Genomic DNA, 23,647 nt, shown 5'->3' with positions numbered 1-23,647 from the left:
CTGAGCAACGGGATTAAGCCCAAAATTTAGGGTTTTAAGGGGGACATTTGTTAAGTGGGTTTTGCCCCATTTTATGACTTTTTTTGCACAGATTTGTTGCATATTTGGAAGAATAGAATAGAGAATAGGATGGAATAGGAATAGGAATAGAAGATAGGATACAGAATAGAGAATAGAGAACGGGATGGGATAGGAATAGGATGGGATGAAATAGGAATAGAAGATTGGATACAGAATAGAGAATAGAGAATAGGAATGGGATGGGATGAAATAGGAATAGAATAGAAGATAGAATAGAGAATAGAGAATAGGAATGGTATGGGATAGGATAGGATAGGATAGGGAATAGAAGATAGGATACAGAATAGAGAATAGAGAACGGGATGGGATAGGAATAGGATGGGATGGGATGAAATAGGAATAAGATAGAAGATAGAAGATAGAATAGAGAATAGGAATGGGATGGGATGAAATAGGAATAGAATAGAATAGAATAGAAGATAGAATAGAGAATAGGAATGGTATGGGATAGGATAGGGAATAGAAGATAGGATACAGAATAGAGAATAGAGAACGGGATGGGATAGGATAGGGAATAGGAATAGGAAGGGATGGGATGAAATAGGAATAGAAGATAGGATACAGAATAGAGAATAGGAATGGGATAGGATAGGATAGGGAATAGGGATAGGATGGGATAGGATGGGATGGAATAGGAATAGAACAGGAATAGAATAGGAATAGAATAGAATAGAATAGGAATAGAATAGGAATAGAATAGGAACAGAATAGGAGTGGGTCGTATGATCAACCCACTTTATGACCATTATGACATAATAGGCAGGCTCCATTATGGTCATATGTCGAGGACCCCCTGCAAAATTAAATCTCTCCGTGCCCTAATCTACCAGCTGACGTTTATTTGTGATTCCCAGTTCATTTCTCTCTTCCTGAAGGCAGCCAAGTTTCCCTCCAATTGGCATGCAGAGTTGGTAAGCCGCAAACAGTTTGTAAGTCAAACTTCTCACCAGACCGAACCGTTGGCAAGCAATATTCAGCTTATCTCCTTTCTGCGCTATCTAGATTCCTTCCCCGCTTCGCTCACTCTTCAAGAGACTAAAATTAATATGGCTTTTCATATCAGGACGGGCTCTATTTCCTATCCTCCCTCCCCTCCCCCAGCAATAAACCCTGGGTGTTTATAGATCTCGGATCTCAACTTTGCATGAGTGTATTAAATCTTCATCTCGGATACAATCGCTAGGTAATTAAAACATCATAGGTAGGTGGAGTGTGGCAGTCATGATATATCAGCGATAACAATTCTATTGTTAGAAGCAGAATAAAACAAAGTTTCGGAAACGATAACTTCGCTGGACACATTGCTTAATCGGTAGTAAACCCAGGAGGAAAAGCCATCTGGCTTTGACAAAGTGAGGCCATCAAGACAAAGTTTACTCCTCAGTTATTTTTACTAGGTATATGTACTGACTTTACAGTGGTAGAGACTAACTTGATTCTGCACCTAATAGCAAGACTGTTGGTGGCGCAATACTGGAAGAAGGAAGACCTGCCTACAATCCAAGAATGGACTTTGAAAGTCACAAACTTAGCCGAGATGGCTAAAATATCGGCATATCTTAAAAGATCACTCAAACGAGAGATATAAACGAGACTGGAAAAAATGGATTGACTACATACAAAATAAATACGGGACCAAGAAATTCCAGTTAGCCTATGCTGAAGATCAGAAACGATTTAAACTGTTTAAAGTTAGTTCAGCAAGAAGCAGCTAAGGTCAATGCAGAATGTCATTAATTTCTTTATTTCTTTTTTCTCAATAGATTTTAGACTGTGTTAGTTAAAAATCCATACCGTGTACGGGTTCTGGGAAGTCGGGGGGGGGAGAAGGAGGAGGGGGTTGGGGGGGGTGGAGGGAGGGAGGGGCATACAAAAAAAATTGTACTTCGATGTTTTAATGATTGAGGAATGATGAAATATTTGTGTTTTTTAAAAGAAATAAAACCTTTAGAAAGACAATTTTCCTATGAACCTTCTAAACAAGGTTAGTAAAAATCAGCTGAAATGAAAAAAAACCTATCATCTATTTTTTTTTTGTTCTAGCCCTAGAAAAAGAATCACATACCGTATTTTCAGAGTATAAGACTCTCCGAAGTATAAGACGCACCGAGCTTTTGGGCAGGAAAACAAGAAAAAAGAAATTCGCCTCTCCCTCCCAGCAATTGGCCTCCTAACAGCCTGTTTCAGTTTTAGCTTCAGCACAGCCTGATTAGCACAAGCAGCTGAGTGTGTCGGTTGGATCGGCCTCCGACGATCAGCTGTTTCAGGCTGCAGGGATTGCCATTGCCTATTGCCGCCTCCTTGCTTTCGGCTTCCACATCCCGTTTTCAGTCTCCGCATGCCCCGTTTTCAGCCTGTTCCAGGAGGCAGGGAATCAGAATGGGTGGAAAATGAGGCGCGTAGAGGCTGAAAACAGGATGTGGAGGCCAAAAATGGATCGCACAGAGGTGGCAACAGGCTATGACAATCCTGAAGCCTGAAACAGCTGATCGTCAGGAGGCCGATCCAACCAACAATCAGCTGCTTGCGCTAATCAGGCTGTGCTGAAACAGGCTGTTTGCTGTTTGCTGCAAGGAAGCAAATTGCTGGGAAGCAGAGGCTAAAGGATAGGGGCTGGTGGGTGGGCGGGGCTACATTCGGTGTATAAGACACATCCACATTTTCACCCTCTTTTAGGGGGGGGTGCGTCTTATACTCCAAAAAATATGGTACTTCGAAGTTCTTATGCCAGTGAACGATTTTAGTACATTTTACATTACTCAAAGAATTGGGAAGCTCGAAAGAAGCGGAGCGGCTTCCAACATCAATAAGGAGGTGACCCACAAATGGATGCGAATAAACGAAGAAAAGAAGTTTTGCCAGGCACGTTTTGCGACTTGAGTTTCTGTGGCTCCAGATCGACAGGTCCGGCACATGATGTGCCAGATCATTGTGGATCAGACCCAACCTCCTTCTTGGGAGCTGTGAAAAGTGTGTTGAGAACTTTCCAGGTCTCGCGTAGGGAGGCCTGCAGAGAGAGCTTAAAAATAAATAGATCTGCTTTCTCTGGTGCCAGGGCTGCCCGTCCCACCTTCGCTGGGAATGTGACAGATGCGCCTGCCCGTCAGCACCAGGGGAGGGGAGGATGACCTTGGGACGCCCACAGGATGGACGACGAGAGGGCAAAGGTTCATTCTCTCCAGAAATATGGGGAGCTTTCTGGGAAGAGTCATAAGAAGAGGAGAAAAAGAAATACTTGCGAGATTCTCTTAGTGTAACCTCATAATAAAGACAGGAGGATCATCCTGAAGGACTGTCCCTAAACCAGCATCCTTGCTCTTCCTCATTTGTCCATAATCCAGATGGACTCTTCACCTATTTGTAGGCCTAAATTTGTTTAAAAATACTGAAACAGAACCTGGGGAGATGGATTTATGATGTGACAAGGAGTTGGTCAATTAGCCCTGGGCAGCCCTGGTTAAGGAAGAGTCAGTTGACTCCCCACCTGTTGAATTAATCCACAAAGGGATGGGTTCACACAACATGTTTGGCCAAATCCAAGCAGATCACATAACGGCTTCAGACAATGATTGAACACCTTACAGTCTGTGTTTGTGTGTGTGTGTGTGTGTGTGTGTTTGTGTGTGTGTGAGAGAGACACAGACAGAGAAACAGAGAGAGACAGACAGAGAGCCACACAGAGAGCAAGAGACAGAGAGAGACAGAGAGAGACAGAGAGACAGACAGAAAGAGACAGAGAGCGAGAAACAGAGACAGAGAGACAGAGAGCAAGAGACAGAGAGAGAAAGAGACAGAGAGCGAGAAACAGAGACAGAGAGAGACAGAGAGCAAGAGACAGAGAGAGAAAGAGAGACAGAGAGAGACAAACACACAGAGAGAGACAGAGAAACAGAGAGAGACAGAGAGAGAGACAGAAAGAGAGACAGAGAGAGGGAGAAACAGAGACAGATAGATAGAAACACAGAGAGCAAAAGACAGAGAGAGACAGAGAGAGAGAGAGAAACAGACAGAGAGAGACAGAGAGACAGACAGAAAGAGAGACAGACAGAGAGAGACACAGAGAGCAAGAGACAGAGAGAGAGACAGAGAGAGACAGAGAGAGAGAGACAGAGAGACAGACAGAAAGAGAGACAGAGAGAGGGAGAAACAGAGACAGACAGAGAGAGAGACACAGAGAGCAAGAGACAGAGACAGACAGACAGAGACAGAGAGAATAAGACAGAGACAGACAGAGAGAGAAACAGAGAGAGAGAAACAGAGGGAGAGATACAGGGAGACAATCAGTCATAGGCCAGGAGTAAGTAGTTCTCAGGTTGTTTTAAATAGAACCAAATGTTTCACAGGAAGTCCTCGACTCATGACCAAAATTGAGCCCAACTTTTCTATGGCCCAGCAAGACAGTTTTGTGAAGTGAGTTTTGCCCCATTTTAAAACCTTTCTTGCCACAGCGGCTGAACTTTCACCCTGTGGGGAAGCCGCAAGAGTCACAAGTGGGGGAAACAGTCAGAAGTCGCTTTCTCTAGCGCCACTGTAACTTCAAACAGTCACTAAAGCAGTGTTTCTCAACCTTGGCAACTTGAAGATGTCCGGACTTCAATTCCCAGAATTCCCCAGCCAGCGAATGCTGGCTGGGGAACTCTGGGAGTTGAAGTCCGGACATCTTCAAGTTGCCAAGGTTGAGAAACACTGCACTAAAGGAACAGTTGTAAATCAACCTGGATTAATCACTTGAACAAAAACAATTTCCGAATTGACGTAGAAAGGACCCCCATCTTGTCCTGAAAAACACAGGCCTACCTCCGACTCCACCGATGGAAGTATGACTGCTGGATCCCAATTTCTTCGGAGTCTTTCCGCCGGGAGAAGACGGCTCTTTCATCCGCTCGATGACATTTTCGGAGAGCTGAAAAGAACACACACCAAGAGTTTGGTTTATTTATTTTTTCAACCATCTCCCCGGAACATATATAATTCCCACGCTACTCCTGGTATGAAGCTTGAGATACAAGGCCTCCTTACGTTTAATTTGAGCTCTTAAGCCCTAAAATAGCTTTTGCCCAAAAAAAGACATATCTGGAGAGGCGTTTTAAAAATCTTATAATGTATTTTTTTAATCCGCCAGCAGGTAAATGGAAATGTATCAAGAGGCGATTTTCCCGCATCCTTCAGCCTTGGCTAGCCCTTTTCGCCTTTCAAATAAAATAGCATTTTCAAAAGGAGAAGGCGGTAAGAAATTTTCTGAGTCTAAAACGGGACTCGGGATAGAAGCTGGCAATCCCTTGGCCGCCAAAGTTTTAAAATCCACCGTCCTTCCGCAGCCAACAGCCACAGGAGGTAGCCCTATAATAAAGCCACTGGCAAGGATAATATTTTCTTTGGCTTTTTTCCTACGGAGAGGTAGGGGAGATTGAGCATTTTTCTTCCAAGAAACATAGAGGCATATGTTCCTGAGACAGTAAAAAAAAAAACATGTTTAGTCCCCCAAACTCTCTTTTTATTTCAACGGCTGTGAATTATTTTCATTCACAGCCCGTAATGAGTCACAAATAGTTTGTAAAGAGTCCGACAGAAGTCTGCCAAAGTCTTTCGGGAAAAGGCTGATAAGCACCCACCTTTATCTCCCTTGAAACGCTGCCAAAGACCGAATTGCCAATTAGCTTTGCAAGGCCACACGGAGCACAGAGTCAAAACGGAGCTTCAGAGTTTAAACCGAACAGCATGAACAAAGTTGCTTCCTGGAAAGGCTCACATGCCTTTTGCTCCTCCTTTATGTCTTATGGGAGGGGCCAATCATCTCCAAGCCTTACTCCCGAGTTGCCCCTTTTCTCTCAGCTGTTCTTGCCTTTTGGCAGTTCTGCACATGCGTGCACTGGGAACAGGCTCACCCTGTTCCTCTGCCTCGCTGATGTCCACAAAGGCTTGAAGAAATGTTATGATTTAAATCTTGGAGCAGATTCAACTGTGAGGAACAAATCTTCACCCTCATGAATTGAACTAATTGTCTCCTGCAAACTCCACTCCCCTTTCGCTCCTCTTTATTCCCTGTGGGAGGGGCCATTCCAGTGGTGGGTTCTGGATGCAACCGGTACAGTGTAACAGGGCCTGGCATCCACCACATGAACATGCGCATTGCACACATGCGTCCTTACCTCCTGCGACACCTCCACAACGCCCTAGCTGCTCAAAGGAGCGTTGTGCGGAAGCGCTGAAGAGCTCAAATACAGGTAAGAACGGCGGGCGAGTGGGTGGGTCCTCCGGAGCACCATACCAGAACACTACTCGGTGCTCCCGGCAGGCACCGGTACGTCTGTATCGGAGCGTACTGCCTGCAACCCACCACTGGGCCATTCAGCGTCCACTTGTGCCTTTACTTCCGAGTCGACCCCTGTTCTTTAGCTGTTCCCTTCGTCTGGCCACTCTGAGTATGTGCACATTGGGAAGAGGCTCCAGCTGTTCTTCTGCCTCACTGATGTCTGACTCTGAAGGCAGCTGATAATTGTCGGAGATCCCTGGCCGCCTCTCTGCCTCCAACACAGAGCCCTCATCAGAGCCCTCCCCAGACTCCAGAACTGGCCCAGGTTCCTCCCCAACCTCGTCACTATCTGAATCTGCCACCAGTTCTGCAGGCCACAGCAACATAGAAGGAAATTCAGGGGTTAAAAGAGCCACTTATTTTGAGAAGCATTGAAGAAAAAGAGATTCCATCCTTATTTTTGGGGGGCCTCAATTTCTTCCCAAATCTTGGGACAAAGTCATCCAGGGCCACATACACAAACAAAATACCACTAGCGAAGTACATACATGGCCCACCCAATACAGGTGGTCCTCAACTTACAACCGTTTGTTTAGTGACCCTTCAAAGTTACGACAGCACTAAGAAAAGGAACTTAAGGCTGTTTTTTCATATTTACAACCGTTGGGGCAGCCCCGTGATCGCGGGATTCAAATTCAGACCAGCTTGGCAACTGACTCATATTTATGACGGTTGCAGTGTCCCAAAGCCATGTGATCCCCCTTTTGCGGCCTCCCGACAAGCCAAGTCAACAGGGGAGCCCAGGTTCATTGAACAACCTGGTTACTAACTTATCAACTGCAGTGGCTCACTTAACGACCATGGCAAGGAAAGTCATAAAATGGGGCAAAACTCACCTAACAAGTGTTTCAGTCAACAACAGTGGGGGCACTTGGCAACCGGCACACGGGCACAATGGTCACAGCTTCCCACAGTCACATCACAATTACTTGTGGTCTTCATTGCCAGCTTCCAGTAAGTCACGTCAATGAGGAAACCAGCCAGCCCCTGATGTTGTGCTTAAGGACTGCACGTGATTCCTTAACAACCTGAACTGTCATTGTACACTGAAGAGTGCATTTAATATTTGGATTTTGGATTTTATTCAATTTGTAGGCCGCCCTATTCCCCGAAGGGACTCAGGGCGGCTGAACAAAGCCAAGGGAGGGGAAATATCGTTGTGCGAGGTACAATGACAATAAACTAAAACTATATAAACCATGTGACAAGCAGCTGGAACACAAAGTTAAGCCATGATCTCAGGACAGCCTACCTAGCCGTATTTCTTAACCTTGGCTAGTTTAAGATGGGTGGACTTCAACTCCCAGAATTCCCTAGCCGGCATGACTGGCTGGGGGGATTCTGGGAGTTGAAGATCACCCATCTTAAACTCCCTTAGCCGGAGAAATTTGGGGCTCAGTATGTAAAGAAGGAAGATTTTATGTGTTGTGTTTGTTTTGAAAATAAAAAAAAAAATATTTTTTTAAAAAAGAAATTTGGGCCTCAGTCGTGGTTGTATTCAATCAATCAGAATAGAGCTGGAAGGGGCCTTGGAGGTCTTCTAGTCTAGCCCCCTGCTCAAGCAGGAGAATCCATACCATTTGAGAAATGGCTGTCCAATCTCTTCTTAAAAGCCTCCAGTGATGAAGCAACAGAACTTCTGGTGGCCAGCTGTTCCACTGATTAATTGTCCTCCCTGTTAGGAAATTTCTCCTTAATTCCAGCTTGTTTCTCTCCTTGATTAGTTTCCATCCATTGTTTCTTGTCCTGCCTTCAGGGGCTTTGGAAAATCAATCAATCAGAACAGAGCTGGAAGGGACCTTGGAGGTCTTCTAGTCCAGCCCCCTGCTCAAGCAGGAGACTCTATACTGTTCCAGACAAATGGCTATCCAACATCTTCTTAAAGACTTCCAGTGTTGGGGCATTCACAACTTCTGGAGGCAACTTCTGTTCCACTGATTCATTGTTCTCACTGTCAGGAAATTCCTCCTTAGTTCTAAGTTGCTTCTCTCCTTGATTAGTTTCCACCCATTGCTTCTTGTTCTACCTTCAGGTGCCTTGGAGAATAGTTTGACTCCCTCTTCTTTGTGGCAGCCCCTTAAATAGAGCCGAGGTGGCGCAGTGGCTAAATGCAGCCCTGCAGGCTACTTCAGCTGACTGCAGTTCTGCAGTTCGGCTGTTCAAATCTCAGCGGCTCAGGGTTGACTCAGCCTTCCATCCTTCCGAGGTGGGTGAAATGAGGACCCGGATTGTTGTTGGGGGCAATACGCTGACTCTGTAAACCGCTTAGAGAGGGCTGAAAGCCCTATGAAGCGGTATATAAGTCTAACTGCTATACTGGGATGCTGCTATCATGTCGCCCCTTAGTCCTTCTTTTCTCTAGATTAGCCAAACCCAAATCCTGCAGCCGTTCTTCCTATGTTTTAACCTCCAGGCCTTTGATCATCTTAGTTGCTCTTCTCTGCATTTTCCCCCCAAAGTCTCAACCTCTTTTTTTTTTTAATCATTTGAGGACTACCCATAATCCCCGCAGGAAGGGAAAAGCCAGCCTTTCAATGTAATTAATCACCATCCTTGTATTATCATGAGGCCGCGAATTCCGCAGGTCAAGGCTACGGGGAGAAAGCCTCCCCCCCTCCCTTCTCCTCCTCCCCCCTCCCCTGAGGCAGCTTCTCATTGGATGCTGTTGCCTAGGCAACGCGGGAGCCCAACCTCCCCAGACCAACCCCCCTCCCCACCACCCCAAAAAGGAAGCCTCCCCCCCCCCCTGCTAAGCCGAGGGTCGCCCCCAGCCTCACCCGGATGCCCTTCACCACCGTGATGTTGTCGTTTTCGTCCGCCTCGAAGGTGACCCTCCGGGGAACGCTCTCACCGCCGCCCATGGCGCGCCCGAGGCCGGGTCAAACTGACTAGGCCGCAGCACGGGGGCCCCCAAGGAGACTCCAGCTCCGCCCACCGGCGCCCGCCATTGGCCCGCCGCGACTCGCCGCCGCACGCCGGTTGGTGAAGGCACCGTTGCCCTTGGCAACAGTCCGGCCCACCAAGGGGGCGGGGCGGAAACTTTTCTTTCTCCCGCTCTCTGGGTCCAAGCACTGTATAGGAAACTTTCCCGGAAAAAGCGCGGGGGGGGGAAATGAACCACGGCTCCCCGAATGCACCGCGGCAAAGGCAGAGCCTCGGCGCAAGGCAAGCGGAGGAGCGTGCGCGAAGAGGAGCGTCGCGCGGCATTCTGGGGGATGCAGTTCCAAGGTGACTTTGCTAGGAACGGGTGTTCCTGGGTTTGCAAAGCCTTTAAGGAATGCAAATCAATAAGAAATTTATTAGCTGTTTTGTAGACGGGGACAGTGGATTTGGAAGGGACCTCTCCCCCCCCCCAAGAGTCATCTAGTCGAGCCCTTTGGGATATGCAGAAAAACCAATTAAATCCTAGAAGAGAATATTTGTAGCTCAAGGATAACTGAGAAGGGAGTGAAGTTTGTAGAGAGGAAGAGAAGGAGGGCTGTGGGGTGGAAGGGACCTTGGAGGTCTTCTAGTCCAACCCCCTGCTCAAGCAGGAGAACCTATACCATTTCAGGCAACTGGCTGTCCACTCTCTTCTTGATGGAGCCCCCATAACTTCTGGTGGCAAGCTGTTCCACTGGTTAATTGTCCTCACAGTTAGGAAAGTCCTCCTTAATTCAAGATTGGTTCTCTCCTTGATTATTATTTCTTTGCAAAGCTTGAACTACAGAATCACAGAAGAACAGAGTTGGAGGGGACCTCAGAGGTCTTCTAGTCCAACCCCATACTCGACCAGGAAACTCTCTTACTATTTCAGACAAATGGCTGGCCGATCTCTTCTTAAAAAACACCCAGTGATGGAGCACACCTTCTGGTGGCAAGCAGTTCCGCTGGTTAATTATCCTCACTGTTAGGCGGTTTCTCCTCCATCCCAGATTGCTTCTCTCCTTGATTAGTTTCCATCTGTAGGAACTTAGCACCCACCCCTCTCCTAGGAAAATGAAATATGAAAAAGGCAGAATATTATTTTTCCCTGGATGAGAAATGGAGAAACATGTTTTTTAAGGCAGGAAGCAGACTCACTCTTAATAGCCCCCACCCTCAATAGCCCACAGCAGATGTCTGCCCTTAAGAGATAAAGAGATAGTTACGTCTATATTCAGTGGTGGGTTTCAAAAAAATTTCGAACCTACTCTGTGGGTGTGGCCTCCTTTGTGGGAGTGGCTTGCTGGCGATGTGACCTGGTGGGAGTGGCTTGCCGGCCATGTGTTCTCTCTCTCTCTCTCTCTCTCTCTCTCTCTCTCTCTCTCTCTCTCTCTCTCTCCCTCTCCCTCCCTCCCTCCCTCCCTCCCTCTCCTTCCTTTAGTCTCTGTGTCCCTTTTTCCTTTTTTTCTTTCATCTCTCTCTCACTTTTTCTTTCTTTTTTTCTTTTTTTATTTCTTTTTTCCTCTCTTTCTCTCTCTCTCTCTCTCTCTCTCTCTCTCTCTCTCTGTGTGTGTGTGTGAGTGGTGGGTTTCAAAAAATTTTGGAATCTTTTCCAAAAGTAGGTGTGGCCTGCTTTCTGGTGGAACCACTTCTAACCGGTTCGGTAGATTTGACGAACCGGTTCTACCGAACTGGTGCGAACTGGTAGGAACCCACCTCTGTCTATATTCATAGGCAAATGCCCTCACCCAAGATCCAGCAAAGGAAGGATTAGCCCTCTACCCATCTAGCAACAGAACTAATCACATGGCACCTGGGAAGATTACATCATCACCCAGCAAGGCTTAACCAAGCCTGGGACTCAGGACAGCCTACAGAGTTGCCCCTGCATGGCCCCATGGGAGTCTGACAACCAATCAGAACACAAGCTCAAATTCAAAAGCCCAAAGAGGGCATAAAATCCAGACACTCTCAGCATCTCTTCCCTTTTTTCTTCTTCACCCAACATCTTCAAGGCTTCATGTGGTGGTCCTGTCCACCATTAAAACCATCTTTCCAAGCAGCCTCCCTGTTTCCAGTGTCTTTCTCTCCACTTGGAACTGAACCCAGAAGGACGTTTTCTTCCAACACATCCATTGTTTCTTAAATTGACCCTCAATAAAATTATTTGTGGCAGCCACTCAAATATTGGAATATTGCTATCATGTCCCCCCTAGTACTTCTTTTGTCTAGACTAGCCAAACCCAAATCCTTCAAACCAGTGGTGAAATTCAATTTATTTATTTTTTTACTACTGTGGCCGTGGCTTGGTGAGCGTGGCAGGGGAAGGATACTGCAAAATCCCCATTCCCACCCTACTCTGGGTCCAGGCAGAGGTGCTATTTGCCAGTTCTCAGAACAACTCAAAATATCTGCAGCTGGTTCTCCAGAACCTCCTGAATTTCACCCCTGCTGCAAACGTTCTTCGTATGTTTTAGTCTCCTGGCCTTTAATTCTTTAAATTCTGATGCTCTCTGAGCTTGATGGTTTTCTTGCAGACGTTTCATTACCCAAACAGGTAAATATCTTCAGTGCTAGAAGGGAGTGGGGTTTGCCAGCTTTTATATGTAACCAGAGTCGTCCTCCTTTACCTCTCCATAAATCTCACTCCCTTCTTTTATTTTTTTTTAGATATATTTTTATTCTTTTTAAACAAAACAACACATACCGTACAAAACAAAGCAAGAGCATGTCGTTTGGTTAGAAGTTTTTGTGCATCAATTCTTAAACTTAGGATTAACATCACTGGTTTTGCATTAAACATCACTAGATATTTCGCTGTCATTGAGCGTTATGTGTTCAAATTACCATTAATATTCTTTCATTTGTAACAATCCTTATTTCCTTGAATTCATAATTATCTATCGAATAACAATGAGTCTTTAAAGTATTATAGGTTTATATGTTTATTTCATTTATATGCCGCCCTATTCCCGGAGGGACTCAGGGCGGCTAACCAACCCAGGAGAGGGGGGGGGGGTAATACAGACAAGGCAAAAACAACAAACAGGATAGAGAGAAATTTTAAAAACAATCAACAGTCACACAATTCGAGCGGGGAAGGGAACTCATCAACCCCAGGCCTGCCGGAACAGCCAGGTTTTAACGGCTTTACGGAAAGCCTGAAGGGAGGTGAGGATCCGGATCTCCGCGGGGAGTTCGGGGTCTTTGGGAGGTAATTGGCAGCAGGCGGTCTCTCAAGTACCCAGGTCCAATACCATGAAGGGCTTTATAAGTGACGACTAGCACCTTGAAGCGTGTCCGGAGACCAATCGGCAGCCAGTGCAGCTCGCGGAGGGTAAGTGTAACGTGGGTGTACCGAGGTGCACCCACAATCGCTTGCGCGGCTGCATTCTGGACAAGCTGAAGTCTCCGAATGCTCTTCAAGGGCTGCCCCTAGAGATAGGTGATATTATAGTATCACCTATCTCTAGGGAGAAAAAGCAAAGATTAGAACAGAGAATTCCCATTAATTTACAATATATAATTAATTTATAATATACATTCATATTTTCAATTAACCATAATGTCACCAATCATCCAGAATTCCAAGAATAGTTCTCCATTATTAATTATTAATCCATATAGTGGTTAAGTATTTCAAACCATATGTATATCAATTGTTCATTACATCATCGTTGGTCTGTTTAATATACAAAGATCTTTCTAATATAAAATGGTCACTACATATAATTATACCAAAGTATTCAAATCATCCCACTCGTACATTAATCTCACTCCCTTCTAATACTGATGATGTTACCTAGTTAGGCCACAAAGCATCTGCAAGGAAACAACCAAGCTCAGAGAACACCAAGGACCCCATAGTCCTCCTCCTCTTCCTCCTCTCCCTTCTAGCACTGATGATATCACCTAGTTGGGCCATGAAATGTCTGCAAGAAAAAACATCCAAGCTCAGAGAGCACCAAGGAGAAGAGTCTGCAGTAGAAAAACGTCTGTGAGTTTCATCTCTCGACTTTCGGTGTCTCTTGGGTCCTCTGAGCTCTACCTCCAAGGAAATGAAAACGACATTGTCAGGAGAGTGAACATCTGGTTGCTCTTTGAGTCTTTGGAGCAACACAGCAGCCAATCCGATTGGAAGAGATCAATTCCATTATCAAAAAAGAGGAGATTTAACAGGTTGCTGCAAACTCTCTGTTAATGGCATGTGGGAATGGCCTTAGGAGACCGCGAAGATGCTGCCTTAAGGAACGGTCAGATAAGAGACAGCATAGCCTGCAGCTGCATAAGGGGAGAAGAATGAGACTCAGAATGGAGTGTCCCTAAATTAGCAATAGCAGTTAGACTTATATACCGCTTCATAAGGCTTTCAGCCCTCTCTAAGCGGTTTACAGAGTCAGCACATCGCCCCCACAGTCTGGGTCCTCATTTCACCCACCTCGGAAGGATGGAAGGCTGAGTCAACCTTGAGCCATGAGATTAGAACCACTGAACTGCAGATAACAGTCAGCTGAAGTGGCCTGCAGTACTGCACCCTAACCACTGCGCCACCTCGGCTCATCTTGGGATGTGAAGCAGACGAAGGAGAATTTCAGACTTGCAAGACTGATGTCAGCTTTAGGGGGTAAACCAAATAGGAAATAAGACCAGATAATGGTTGCAGTAATTGGGTAGGTCTAGTTTAATGAAAAGAAGGACCAGGGGAGACATGATAGCAGTCTTCCAATATCTCAGGGGTTGCCACAAAGAAGAGGGAGTCAAGCTATTCTCCAAAGCACCTGAGGGCAGAACAAGAAGCAACGGATGGAAACTAATCAAGGAGAGACGCAACCTGGAGCTAAAGAGAAATTTCCTGACCAGTGAGAACAATTAAACAGTGGAACTCGTTGCCTCCAGAAGTTGTGGATGCTCCAACACTGGAGGTTTTTAAGAAGAGATTGGACAACTATTTGTCTGCAATGGACTAGGGCTTCATGCCTGAGCAGGGGGTTGGACTAGAAGACCTCCAAGGTCCCTTCCAAATCTCTAATTCTGTTAATTCTACTTTATTGTAAAGCTACATCAACAGAATCTGTGACTAAACCAAGTTCTTAATTGCGCACCACCCAAAATCACTCTGTGAGGGGGAAGGGCAGTCCCCAAATTTGATTATTAATAGAAGATCACCTTTTGAGTTTAATCATTAAGTGGGGATTTGGACGTGCCTTTCCACAGAATTACGGAATTAACAGAATTTGATTATAGGCCTGTACTTTGTGTTCACAATATTTTAATAATTGGCACGACGGTATTTTGTGTTCAATAATTGGCACCCAAGAGTATTTAGAATTTCACGGTTTCTAATAGTTGGCATGCTATTGCATTTCTATTTTATTTTTTTGTCATTCCACTGTTGGAATCAATGGTATTTAGAATTCAACCGTTCTTGTATCTATTTTGTATCTGACATATGAAACTTTAAATATTTTCTGCCTAACACAAATGAAAACAACCGACGACAGCCAACATCTCCAATCCAAGGAGCAACTGAAGTGAGTATTTGAAATGAAGCATTCAAATTGGAATTCATGATTTTTAATATTTCACTCCACTTTGCCGCCTCATCTCCAGGCAGGCTTTTGTACGCAGAGGAGAATAAAACGGCGCAACACCATCGCATTATTTTGATGCATCTGCGTGATTAAGTTTCCAGATTCTCCTAGCATTCAGAAAATTAAAATCCTTTTTTTTAAAAAATAAAAAAAAATAAACAGATCATCTTAAAAGGGGAAGTTGTTATTTTGGTAGTATATGTTGTTCTTGACTTACAACGGTTTGTTTCGTGACTTTTCGAAGTTACGACACTGAAATAAGGGATGTGACCCTTGTTACGACCATTGCCGCATCTGTCAGCATTCCAAGTATCATGTAGAATTAAATCAGAGTCCAAGGCAAAACGATCCTTAAAGTTCCAATTTAATAAATCAGACATCTTGGCATTATGCTATGAAATCCCAATTCTGGAAATTATATCATATCATATTATATCATAATCCCACCCAGTTAAAAGTTCATGATCTTGAGCCGAGGTGGCGTAGTGGTTAGGGTGCAGTACTGCAGGCCACTTCAGCTGACTGCTATCTGCAGTTCAGCGGTTCAAATCTCACCGGCTCAGGGTTGACTCAGCCTTCCATCCTTCCGAGGTGGGTGAAATGAGGACCCGGATTGTTGTTGGGGGCAATATGCTGACTCTGTAAACCGCTTAGAGAGGGCTGAAAGCCCTATGAAGCGGTATATAAGTCTAACTGCTATTGCTATTAAAAACCGCAGTGGTCCTCTTAACCACTGCAGAAAGAAAGGTAAAATGAGGCGAAGCTCACTTAACAATCTAAATGCTGGGCTCAGTTCCGGTCGTAAGTTGAGGACTACCTGTAAAAGCAAATTTTTACCGCAGTGGAGAAGTCTAGTAAATAAACCCCGGGTAGGGATTGCGTGAGCTGCTGCTTCTTCGAACTTCAGAGTATAAAGCGCTCGGGAATTCTGCTTTCAATATCAATGTCAGCCGAACAGCTTCCTGACCTTCAACAGGGCTGCTGGTCCCTGCAGAGTTATTCATCACGAAAATGCACCGCAGAGTTTCAGAACCATCAAAAAAAGGAAAACCGACCACCAAGAGCATCGATTCAAGGCCGACATCGTCCGTTTCCACCCCCCTCCTCCCGCCCATGCCGAAGATGGAAGAAGCTCTTTGCAAAAGGAAGATTTCGATCTCGCGCCTCAATCCAGCTTCGCGGGTCCGGGAGGAAAATTCATATTCACATTAACAGAGTTGGAAGGGACCTTGGAGGTGATTTAGTCCAGCCCCACCCCCAAGCCAGAGACCCTGACGGATGGCAGTCCAGTCTCTTCTTGAGAGCCTCCAAGGATGAAGCTCCCGCAACTTCTGAATAACAGAATAATAACAGAATTGGGAGGGACCTCAATGAAGCTCCTACAACTCCTGAAGGCAACTCCTTCCGTCCCGGGGGGGTTGATTTTTATTTGCTTTGATTGTGGGAAGCTGGCAGGGAAGGTTGGAACTAGCGATCATCACATGATTATGGCAGTGGTTCTCAAGGTGTGGTCCGTGGACCTCTGGAGGGTTTTGGGGAGCGGAGAAGCAATGTCATCACAGGGGGGTCCGCAAAGGCTTGAAGAAATGTTATGATTTAAATCTTGAGTTAAATCTTGGAACAGATTTAACTGTCAGGAACAGATCTTCACCCTAATGCATTGAATTAATGTTCTCCTGCAAACTCCACTCCCCTTTCGCTCCTCTTTATTCCCTGTGGGAGGGGCCATTCCAGTGGTGGGTTCTGGATGCAACCGGTACGGTGTAACGGGGCCTTTATTCCCTATGGGAGGGGCCATTCACCATCCACCTGTGCCTTTACTCCCGAGTCGACTCTTGTTCCTCAGCTGTTCCCTTCTTGTGGCCGCTCTGCGCATGCTCACACTGGGAACAGGCTCCAGCTGTTCTTCTGCCCCACTGAACTTTGACTCCGAAGGCAGCTGATAACTGACCTACGGCTCTGGCCCCCTCTCTGCCTCCGACACAGAGCCCTCCTCAGAGCCTTCCCCGAACTCCAGGACTGGCCCATCTTCCTCCCCAACCTCCTCACTGTCCGAGTCTGCTGCCAGCTCCACTGGCCACTGGTGGGCCACAACACAGAGGTACCACGGCAGAAATGTGTCCTTACCACTTTGGACCGGTCCTATCCTCACAGCTGCCATTTTGATTTTCTGTTCTGCACAGGAACAGAACAATCTTCATTGAAAAAAATGTCAATTTCTCCCCCGTTGAGCGCATGCACAGATCTTTTTTAGGTACAAATGCACATGAGCATTTGTCTGCCCTATGCGTGAGCAAAAAATTTTGTGCACCAAACTGGTAGTAATGCCGGCAGGAATCCACCGCTGTACCATGGGCCAATCCTTGGCTGTTTCCAGGGCACATCTAAGCACCCCGCGGGACAGATCTGAACCCCAAGTCTTGAGTTTGAGACCCCTGCGGTTAAGCAGCAATAAGAGTGTGGGCAGCCCTCGGCTGCATCAGAGCATAAATAAACCTTCCTAACTTCTCAGGCTCTTAAAAGAGACTCTTGGAAGAAAATGCCCTTCTGGGTTCAGCTCCAAGTGGGGAAAAAGACACTGGAAACATGGAGGCTGCTTGGAAAGATGGTTTAATGATGGACAGGACCACATGCCTTGAGCTCCTGAACCGAAAAGGGGGATCAGATGCTTCCAGATGTTGGGTGATGAAGACAAGAAACCAAGATGCTGAAAGTCCCTGGCTTTATGCCCTCTCTGGCTTTTGATCTTGATCTCGTATTCTGATTGGTTGTCAGACTCCCATGGAGCCATGCAGGAGCAACTCTGTAGGTTGTGCTTTGAGTCCAAGTTTGGTTGAGCATTGCTTCTTCCCAGGAGCCCTGTGGTGAGATAGGTAAAGGGCTAATACTATCATGCCTTAATCCCATCACCCTGCATCTGAAGGGGGATGTCTTTGTTATGTAGAATAGACTGGCTGAGGCCTTTTAATGGCCCATTGACAAAGGTGGGGGCTATTCAGAGTGAGTCTGCTTCCTACCTTAAAAAAAACCACATTTCTCCATTTCTGATCCAGGGAAAATATAATATTCTGCCTTTTTTTCAATATTTCCCAGGATATTATATATATTTTTTCTAGGAGAGAGTGGGGGGGTGGGGGGGTTTAACTCCCTACAAGACAGTGGGAGTTTTGTACTTTCAAACATGCAAGATTTGCTCAACGCAGCGTTATCATCAAGTTGGAAACGAGTTCATCGGATCATAATTCGTATACGGCTCGGACCAGGCCAGCCGGGAATGATTGGCTCTGCAGCCTTTTTCTTTGATGGTGGTAGTGGGAGTGTGTGTGTGTGTGTGTGTGTGTGTGTGGGTTTGCTTTAGAAGCGCTGCTCTTCAGAACGAGACCCCCGCTGTGCAAATACTACTTTGACACCCTCCAGCCTCTCGCAGTCTCCACCGCGCGCCTCGGTTTCCCGAAGCCCGTGCGTCGGCCGTGCTCTTTGCTAACCCGCAGGGAAGTTTTCACATTTGTGCTGACTGCACCATTGCGGCTCCAGGTGTAATTCCAGCCCGTTTTATCGGCTTCTCGTCCCAGGGAGCAGCCGAGAGTTGACTTAACTGCTTGCCTCTGCAGAAAGAGGGCCAAGCGCTTCACTGCACGCCCGTGGGAGGCTCAGAGCTTGCCTGTTCCCCTTTCAGGGAAAAAAAAACAAACAAATTGATTAATTGTATATGACTCCGAGCAGATTATTTACCCAGTAGGAGACCGACAGGAGGGTCTCCATCCTTCTTCTGCGCCCCCCCCCATTATATCCTCTCTTTGATCTGCTGGGCGTGGTGAGCAACAGGTTAATATAATTTCGGAATATTAAATCTGTGCACCGGTGACAGGTTCTCCCAACCAGGCCGAGAGCAGATGGCATTTTTTTCTTAGCTAACCTTTGCAGGTGAGAGGGAGGAAGGAAGCACATGCAAATGAGCTAGGAGGCGGGGGTGGGACACATACCCCTTCATTGTCGATGGGCTGAAACTTTTAAAAAGCTGCAGTATGACATAATTTGCCGGCTCAATAAAAGCTGAAAACTGCCTTCTTCAAGCTAGGCTACACATAGTCAGAATAGAGCTGGAAGGGATCTTGGAGGTCTTCTAGTCCAGCCCTCTGCTCATGCAGGAGACGCGCTATGCCATTTCCGACAAGTGGCTGTGATTAAAAACCTCAAGTGATAAAGCACCCACAACATCGGGTGGCAAGCTGTTCCACTGGTTCATTCTCCTCGCTGTTAGGAAGTGTCTTCTCCATTCCAGGTGGCTTCTCTCCTTGATTAGTTTCCACCCATTGTTTCTTGTCCTGCCTTCCGGCGCTTTGGAAAATAACAGAGCTGGAAGGGACCTTGGAGGTCTTCTAGTCCAACCCGTTATAAAACTCAATATGAAAAATAATGATGGTGGGATATAAATAATTATAGGAATTCTAAAACACTGAGCTGGTCAATCAGAAAGATTGACAGTTTGGCGGTTCGAATCCCGAGCACCGCGTAACGGAGTGAGCTTCCGTTCCTTGTCCCAGCTTCTGCCAACCTAGCAATTCGAAAGCAGGTAAAAAATGCAAATAGAAAAATAGGAACCACCTTTGGTGGGAAGGGAACAGCGTTCTGTGCGCCTTTGGTGTTGAGTCATGCTGGCCACATAACCACAGAGACGTCTTTGGACAGCGCTGGCTCTTTGGCTTTGAAACGGAGACGAGCACCGCCCCCTAGAGTCAGGAACGACTAGCGCATATGTGCAAGGGGAACTTTTACCTTTTAATAAATAATTAGACTGATCCACATTAGTGAGGCTCTTGAGTGTGGAGGAAAAAAACCCTTTTTCCCCCCTCTTCTGTTTATAACTGACACTCAGAGAGAGAGAGAGGGAGAGGGAGAGCTCGGTGATCAGAGAACGTATTGGGGGGAGTTTGCTGCCAGACGTTATGCAAATGTAGATGCTTCTGAGGTAGGCATCAACAGATGGGGTGCTGAAACACTCATAATTTTAGCCAGTGGAACTGGCGTTTCCAACTGTCCGCCTTAACAGGTTGTAATTAGACGCATTGCTATTAATAATCCTAAATAACTAAACTAGGGGGTCAGTGCTTTCGGCCCTAGTTCCTACGAGCAGGAAGACATTGGCAGTTCTCTCTTCTTCCTCCTGCTTGAAGACTTGTGGACTTCAACTCCCAGAATTCCCCAACCAGCCATGTTTGAATGCCCCAGCCAACTTGAAGACTTGAAGACTTCAACTCCCAGAATTCCTTGGCCAGCCATGTTTGAATGCCCCAGCCAATTTGAAGACTTTCGGACTTCAACTCCCAGAATTCCCCAGCCAGCCATGTTTGAATGCCCCAGCCAATTTGAAGACATGAAGACTTCAACTCCCAGAATTCCTCAGCCAGCCATGTTTGAATGCCCCAGCCAATTTGAAGACATGAAGACTTCAACTCCCAGAATTCCTCAGCCAGCCATGTTTGAATGCCCCAGCCAATTTGAAGACATGAAGACTTCAACTCCCAGAATTCCCCAGCCAGCCATGTTTGAATGCCCCAGCCAATTTGAAGACTTGAAGACTTCAACTCCCAGAATTCCCCAGCCAGCCATGTTTGAATTCCCCAGCCAATTTGAAGACTTGAAGACTTCAACTCCCAGAATTCCTTGGCCAGCCATGTTTGAATGCCCCAGCCAATTTGAAGACATGAAGACTTGCGGATTTCAATTCCTAGAATTCCCACAGCCAGCCATGTTTGAATGCCCCAACCAACTTGAAGACTTGTGGACTTCAACTCCCAGAATTCCTTGGCCAGCCATGTTTGAATGCCCCAGCCAACTTGAAGACTTGCGGACTTCAACTCCCAGAATTCCCCAGCCAGCCATGTTTGAGTTCCCCAGCCAATTTGAAGACTTGAAGACTTCAACTACCAGAATTCCCCAGCCAGCTATGTTTGAATGCCCTAGCCAATTTGAAGACATGAAGACTGCATGGCTGGCTGGGGAATTCTGGGAGTTGAAGCCCACAAGTCCTCAATGTTGCCAAGGTTGGACACCCATATTTTAAAGAAGCATAGTTCACAACTACAGCATGATGCATTAATTGTCAGAACAACTCGCTTCCAGAGGTTGTGAATGCCCCAACACTGGAAGATTTTAAGAAGAGATTGGATATCCATTTGTCTGAAGTGGTGTAGGGTTTCATGCCTAAGCAGGGGGTTGGACTAGAAGACCTCCAAGGTCCCTTCCAACTCTACTCCATTCTACTCTACTCCATTCTACTCTACTCTACTCTACTCTACTCTACTCTACTCTACTCTACTCTATTCTACTCTAGTCTATTCCATAACTTATTAAGGCAAATGATTAATAATGGTCAATCGTCGTTTCCTTGGCTATATTTTAAGCAACAGAGAAGACACTCAATGTTGGCTTTCGGTCAACAGTTCGAATCTCACCAGGCTCAAGGTTGACTTAGACTTCCGTCCTTCCGAGATGGGTAAAATGAGGACCCAGATAGTTGGGGGTCCTCATTTTAACCGCTTAGAGAGGACTGCCAAGCCCTGTAAAGCGGTATATAATTTTAAGGGCTATTGCTAATGCTAAAAGAAATAATAACAGAATCCAGAAAGCCTAACATGAGCCTGTCTCTTCCAGTTATCCCCAAAAGAAGCAAGATTCAGAAATATTGAGTTTCTTCCTCAACTACTCATTCATTCCAGATATTGGATTCCTTCTTCAAGACCATCTGTGTATAACTCTATGATTGCCCCACAGATCTAAAGCTGATATAGTGGATCATTAGAAAAGAATTGAGATTTCAATTCTCTGGATACCAAGGCAATGTTCTGACCTAGGTTGCATCAAATCACGAAGCAGACTCCTTGTCCCGACAAAAAACACTTTTTATTAAGCTCATGGGAATTCCTCTCATTCACATCCAGCAAAGTCCCGGCAAACAGACTTTCAAGGGTGAATTGAGAACCACAGACCTTATCAGGCTTGGAGAGCTGCCAGGCCGATATCTTCCAAACTCCACGCTGTAGCAGCAATTCCTTGGCAAGGAGTCAGGAACAGATCTTCACCCTAATGGATTGAATTAATTGTCTCCTGCAAACTCCACTCCCCTGTCGTTCCTCTTTATTCCCTATGGGAGGGGCCATTCACCGTCCCCCTGTGGCTTTACTCCCGAGGTGGCGCAGTGGTTAAATGCAGCACTGCAGGCTACTTCAGCTGACTGCAGTTCTGCAGTTCGGCTGTTCAAATCTCACCAGCTCAGGGTTGACTCAGCCTTCCATCCTTCCAAGGTGGGTGAAATGAGGACCTGGATTGTTGTTGGGGGCCATTTGCTGACTCTGTAAACCGCTTAGAGAGGGCTGAAAGCCCTATGAAGCGGTATATAAGTCTGCTACTGCTGCTGCTAGGCGCTTGTTCCTTAGCTATTCCCTTCTCCTGGCAGCTCTGCGCATGCACACACTGGGAACAGGCTCCAGCTGTTCTTCTGCCCAATGATCTCTGACTCCGAAGGCAGCTGATAACTGTCAGATGGCCCTGGCCCCCTCTCTACCTCCGACGCAGAGCCCTCATCAGAGCCTTCCCCAGACTCCAGGATTGTCCCATGTTCCTCCCCAACCTCCTCACTGCCTGATTGTGCCACCAGCTTCACTGGCGGGCCACAACAGCCAAGAGCCTTCCAGAAGCCCCCAATCCATTGTCCTCCAGTAGACCAATTTTGGAAAGCGCCGACTAAACCCTCTCGAGAGGCCAGTTTGTGTATCCACGGTGCTTCTCTCCATCATCTGTTGCTTGAGCAAGTGAAGTTGGGAAGAGATATTACCGTACATGCCCCCAAGCGTTTGACTTATGCAGCGAATTCCACGGTCAGCTCTCGGATCAGCTACTTTCTGGCAGAAAAGACAGCGATTGTGAGTCAGGCTGTTTTATATTCCACCGAGCGTTTTCAGCCGAGCCTCAGAGTAACGATAATTTCAAATGAGAAATGTATTTCTTTTTTTTTCTTCTTCTTCTTTTCTTCTCCCCCCCCCCGCTCCCGCCTCAAAGCGATTCTTCCCTCCCTCCCTCCCTCTCTCCCTCCTTCCCTTCCCTTCAAGGGATTTTAATTAAGTCAACACCTGATTAGGACTTTGGCAGCCAAATTATATTTTGGAAGGTTCTTTTTATCACTGAAAAAGGATTGGGTATGGGAGGGCTGCCTCGTTTTCAAGGCTGCTGCCTGCTAAAACGTGAGTGAGAGATGTGCCTTTAAATCTCTATGCCTGAAAAGAGAGGGAGAGGTGCTATTTTGTTTTCAAATATCTTCTCCAGGCCTGGATTTGGCTCTGCTGTTTTTGTTGTGCTCCTTCCTCTGTGAATTTTAGTTGATTTCCTTGGCATACAGGAACTGTATCTCTTGCCTAAACTGTTGTTGCCTGAGGCTGCAGGTGGCTCTAATACACTCTTTCCTTCCAAATTTGCAGCGCGGGTTTCCCCCCAAAGCTATGCACACCTGTGCAGAGGTAAGCACCATTTGCAAAAACTAGAAGAAAAATCAGCACTGTCCAAGCTTACAAATAATGCCCAGCTTGGTTTGGTTTCCGCTCATTGTGCGGATTATTTAATTAACCGTGGCTTAATCACCCAGGGCCTTGCACAATATATAAAACCCGAAGTCTCCCCAAAAAAATGTGCCTCAATACTCAGGAAGACTTTTTGGTTTTGCAGAAGGACAGGCGGATACAAGTGCAAATTGCACACTCCATCT

At 46.2% G+C, this 23,647-nt stretch overlaps 1 protein-coding gene across 1 annotated transcript in view; it reads right to left on the bottom strand.

Annotated features, from left to right (window-relative positions):
* CHCHD3 (coiled-coil-helix-coiled-coil-helix domain containing 3) overlaps positions 1-9,327 on the bottom strand; it is a 167,496-nt gene extending 158,169 nt beyond the window's left edge. The window contains exons 1-2 of the mRNA XM_032220540.1: positions 9,172-9,327; positions 4,879-4,984 (exon numbers count right to left, since the gene is read on the bottom strand). Of these exons, the coding sequence (XP_032076431.1) occupies positions 4,879-4,984; positions 9,172-9,255 (190 nt within the window). The 5' untranslated portion in view covers positions 9,256-9,327. The remainder of the gene's footprint in view (positions 1-4,878; positions 4,985-9,171) is intronic.
* Between the last annotated feature and the right edge of the window lie 14,320 nt (positions 9,328-23,647).

This window comes from Thamnophis elegans, chromosome 7, assembly GCF_009769535.1.
Source record: "Thamnophis elegans isolate rThaEle1 chromosome 7, rThaEle1.pri, whole genome shotgun sequence".
In the NCBI taxonomy this organism is placed as follows: domain Eukaryota; kingdom Metazoa; phylum Chordata; class Lepidosauria; order Squamata; family Colubridae; genus Thamnophis; species Thamnophis elegans.
This window is presented reverse-complemented; position numbering and strand designations above follow the sequence as displayed.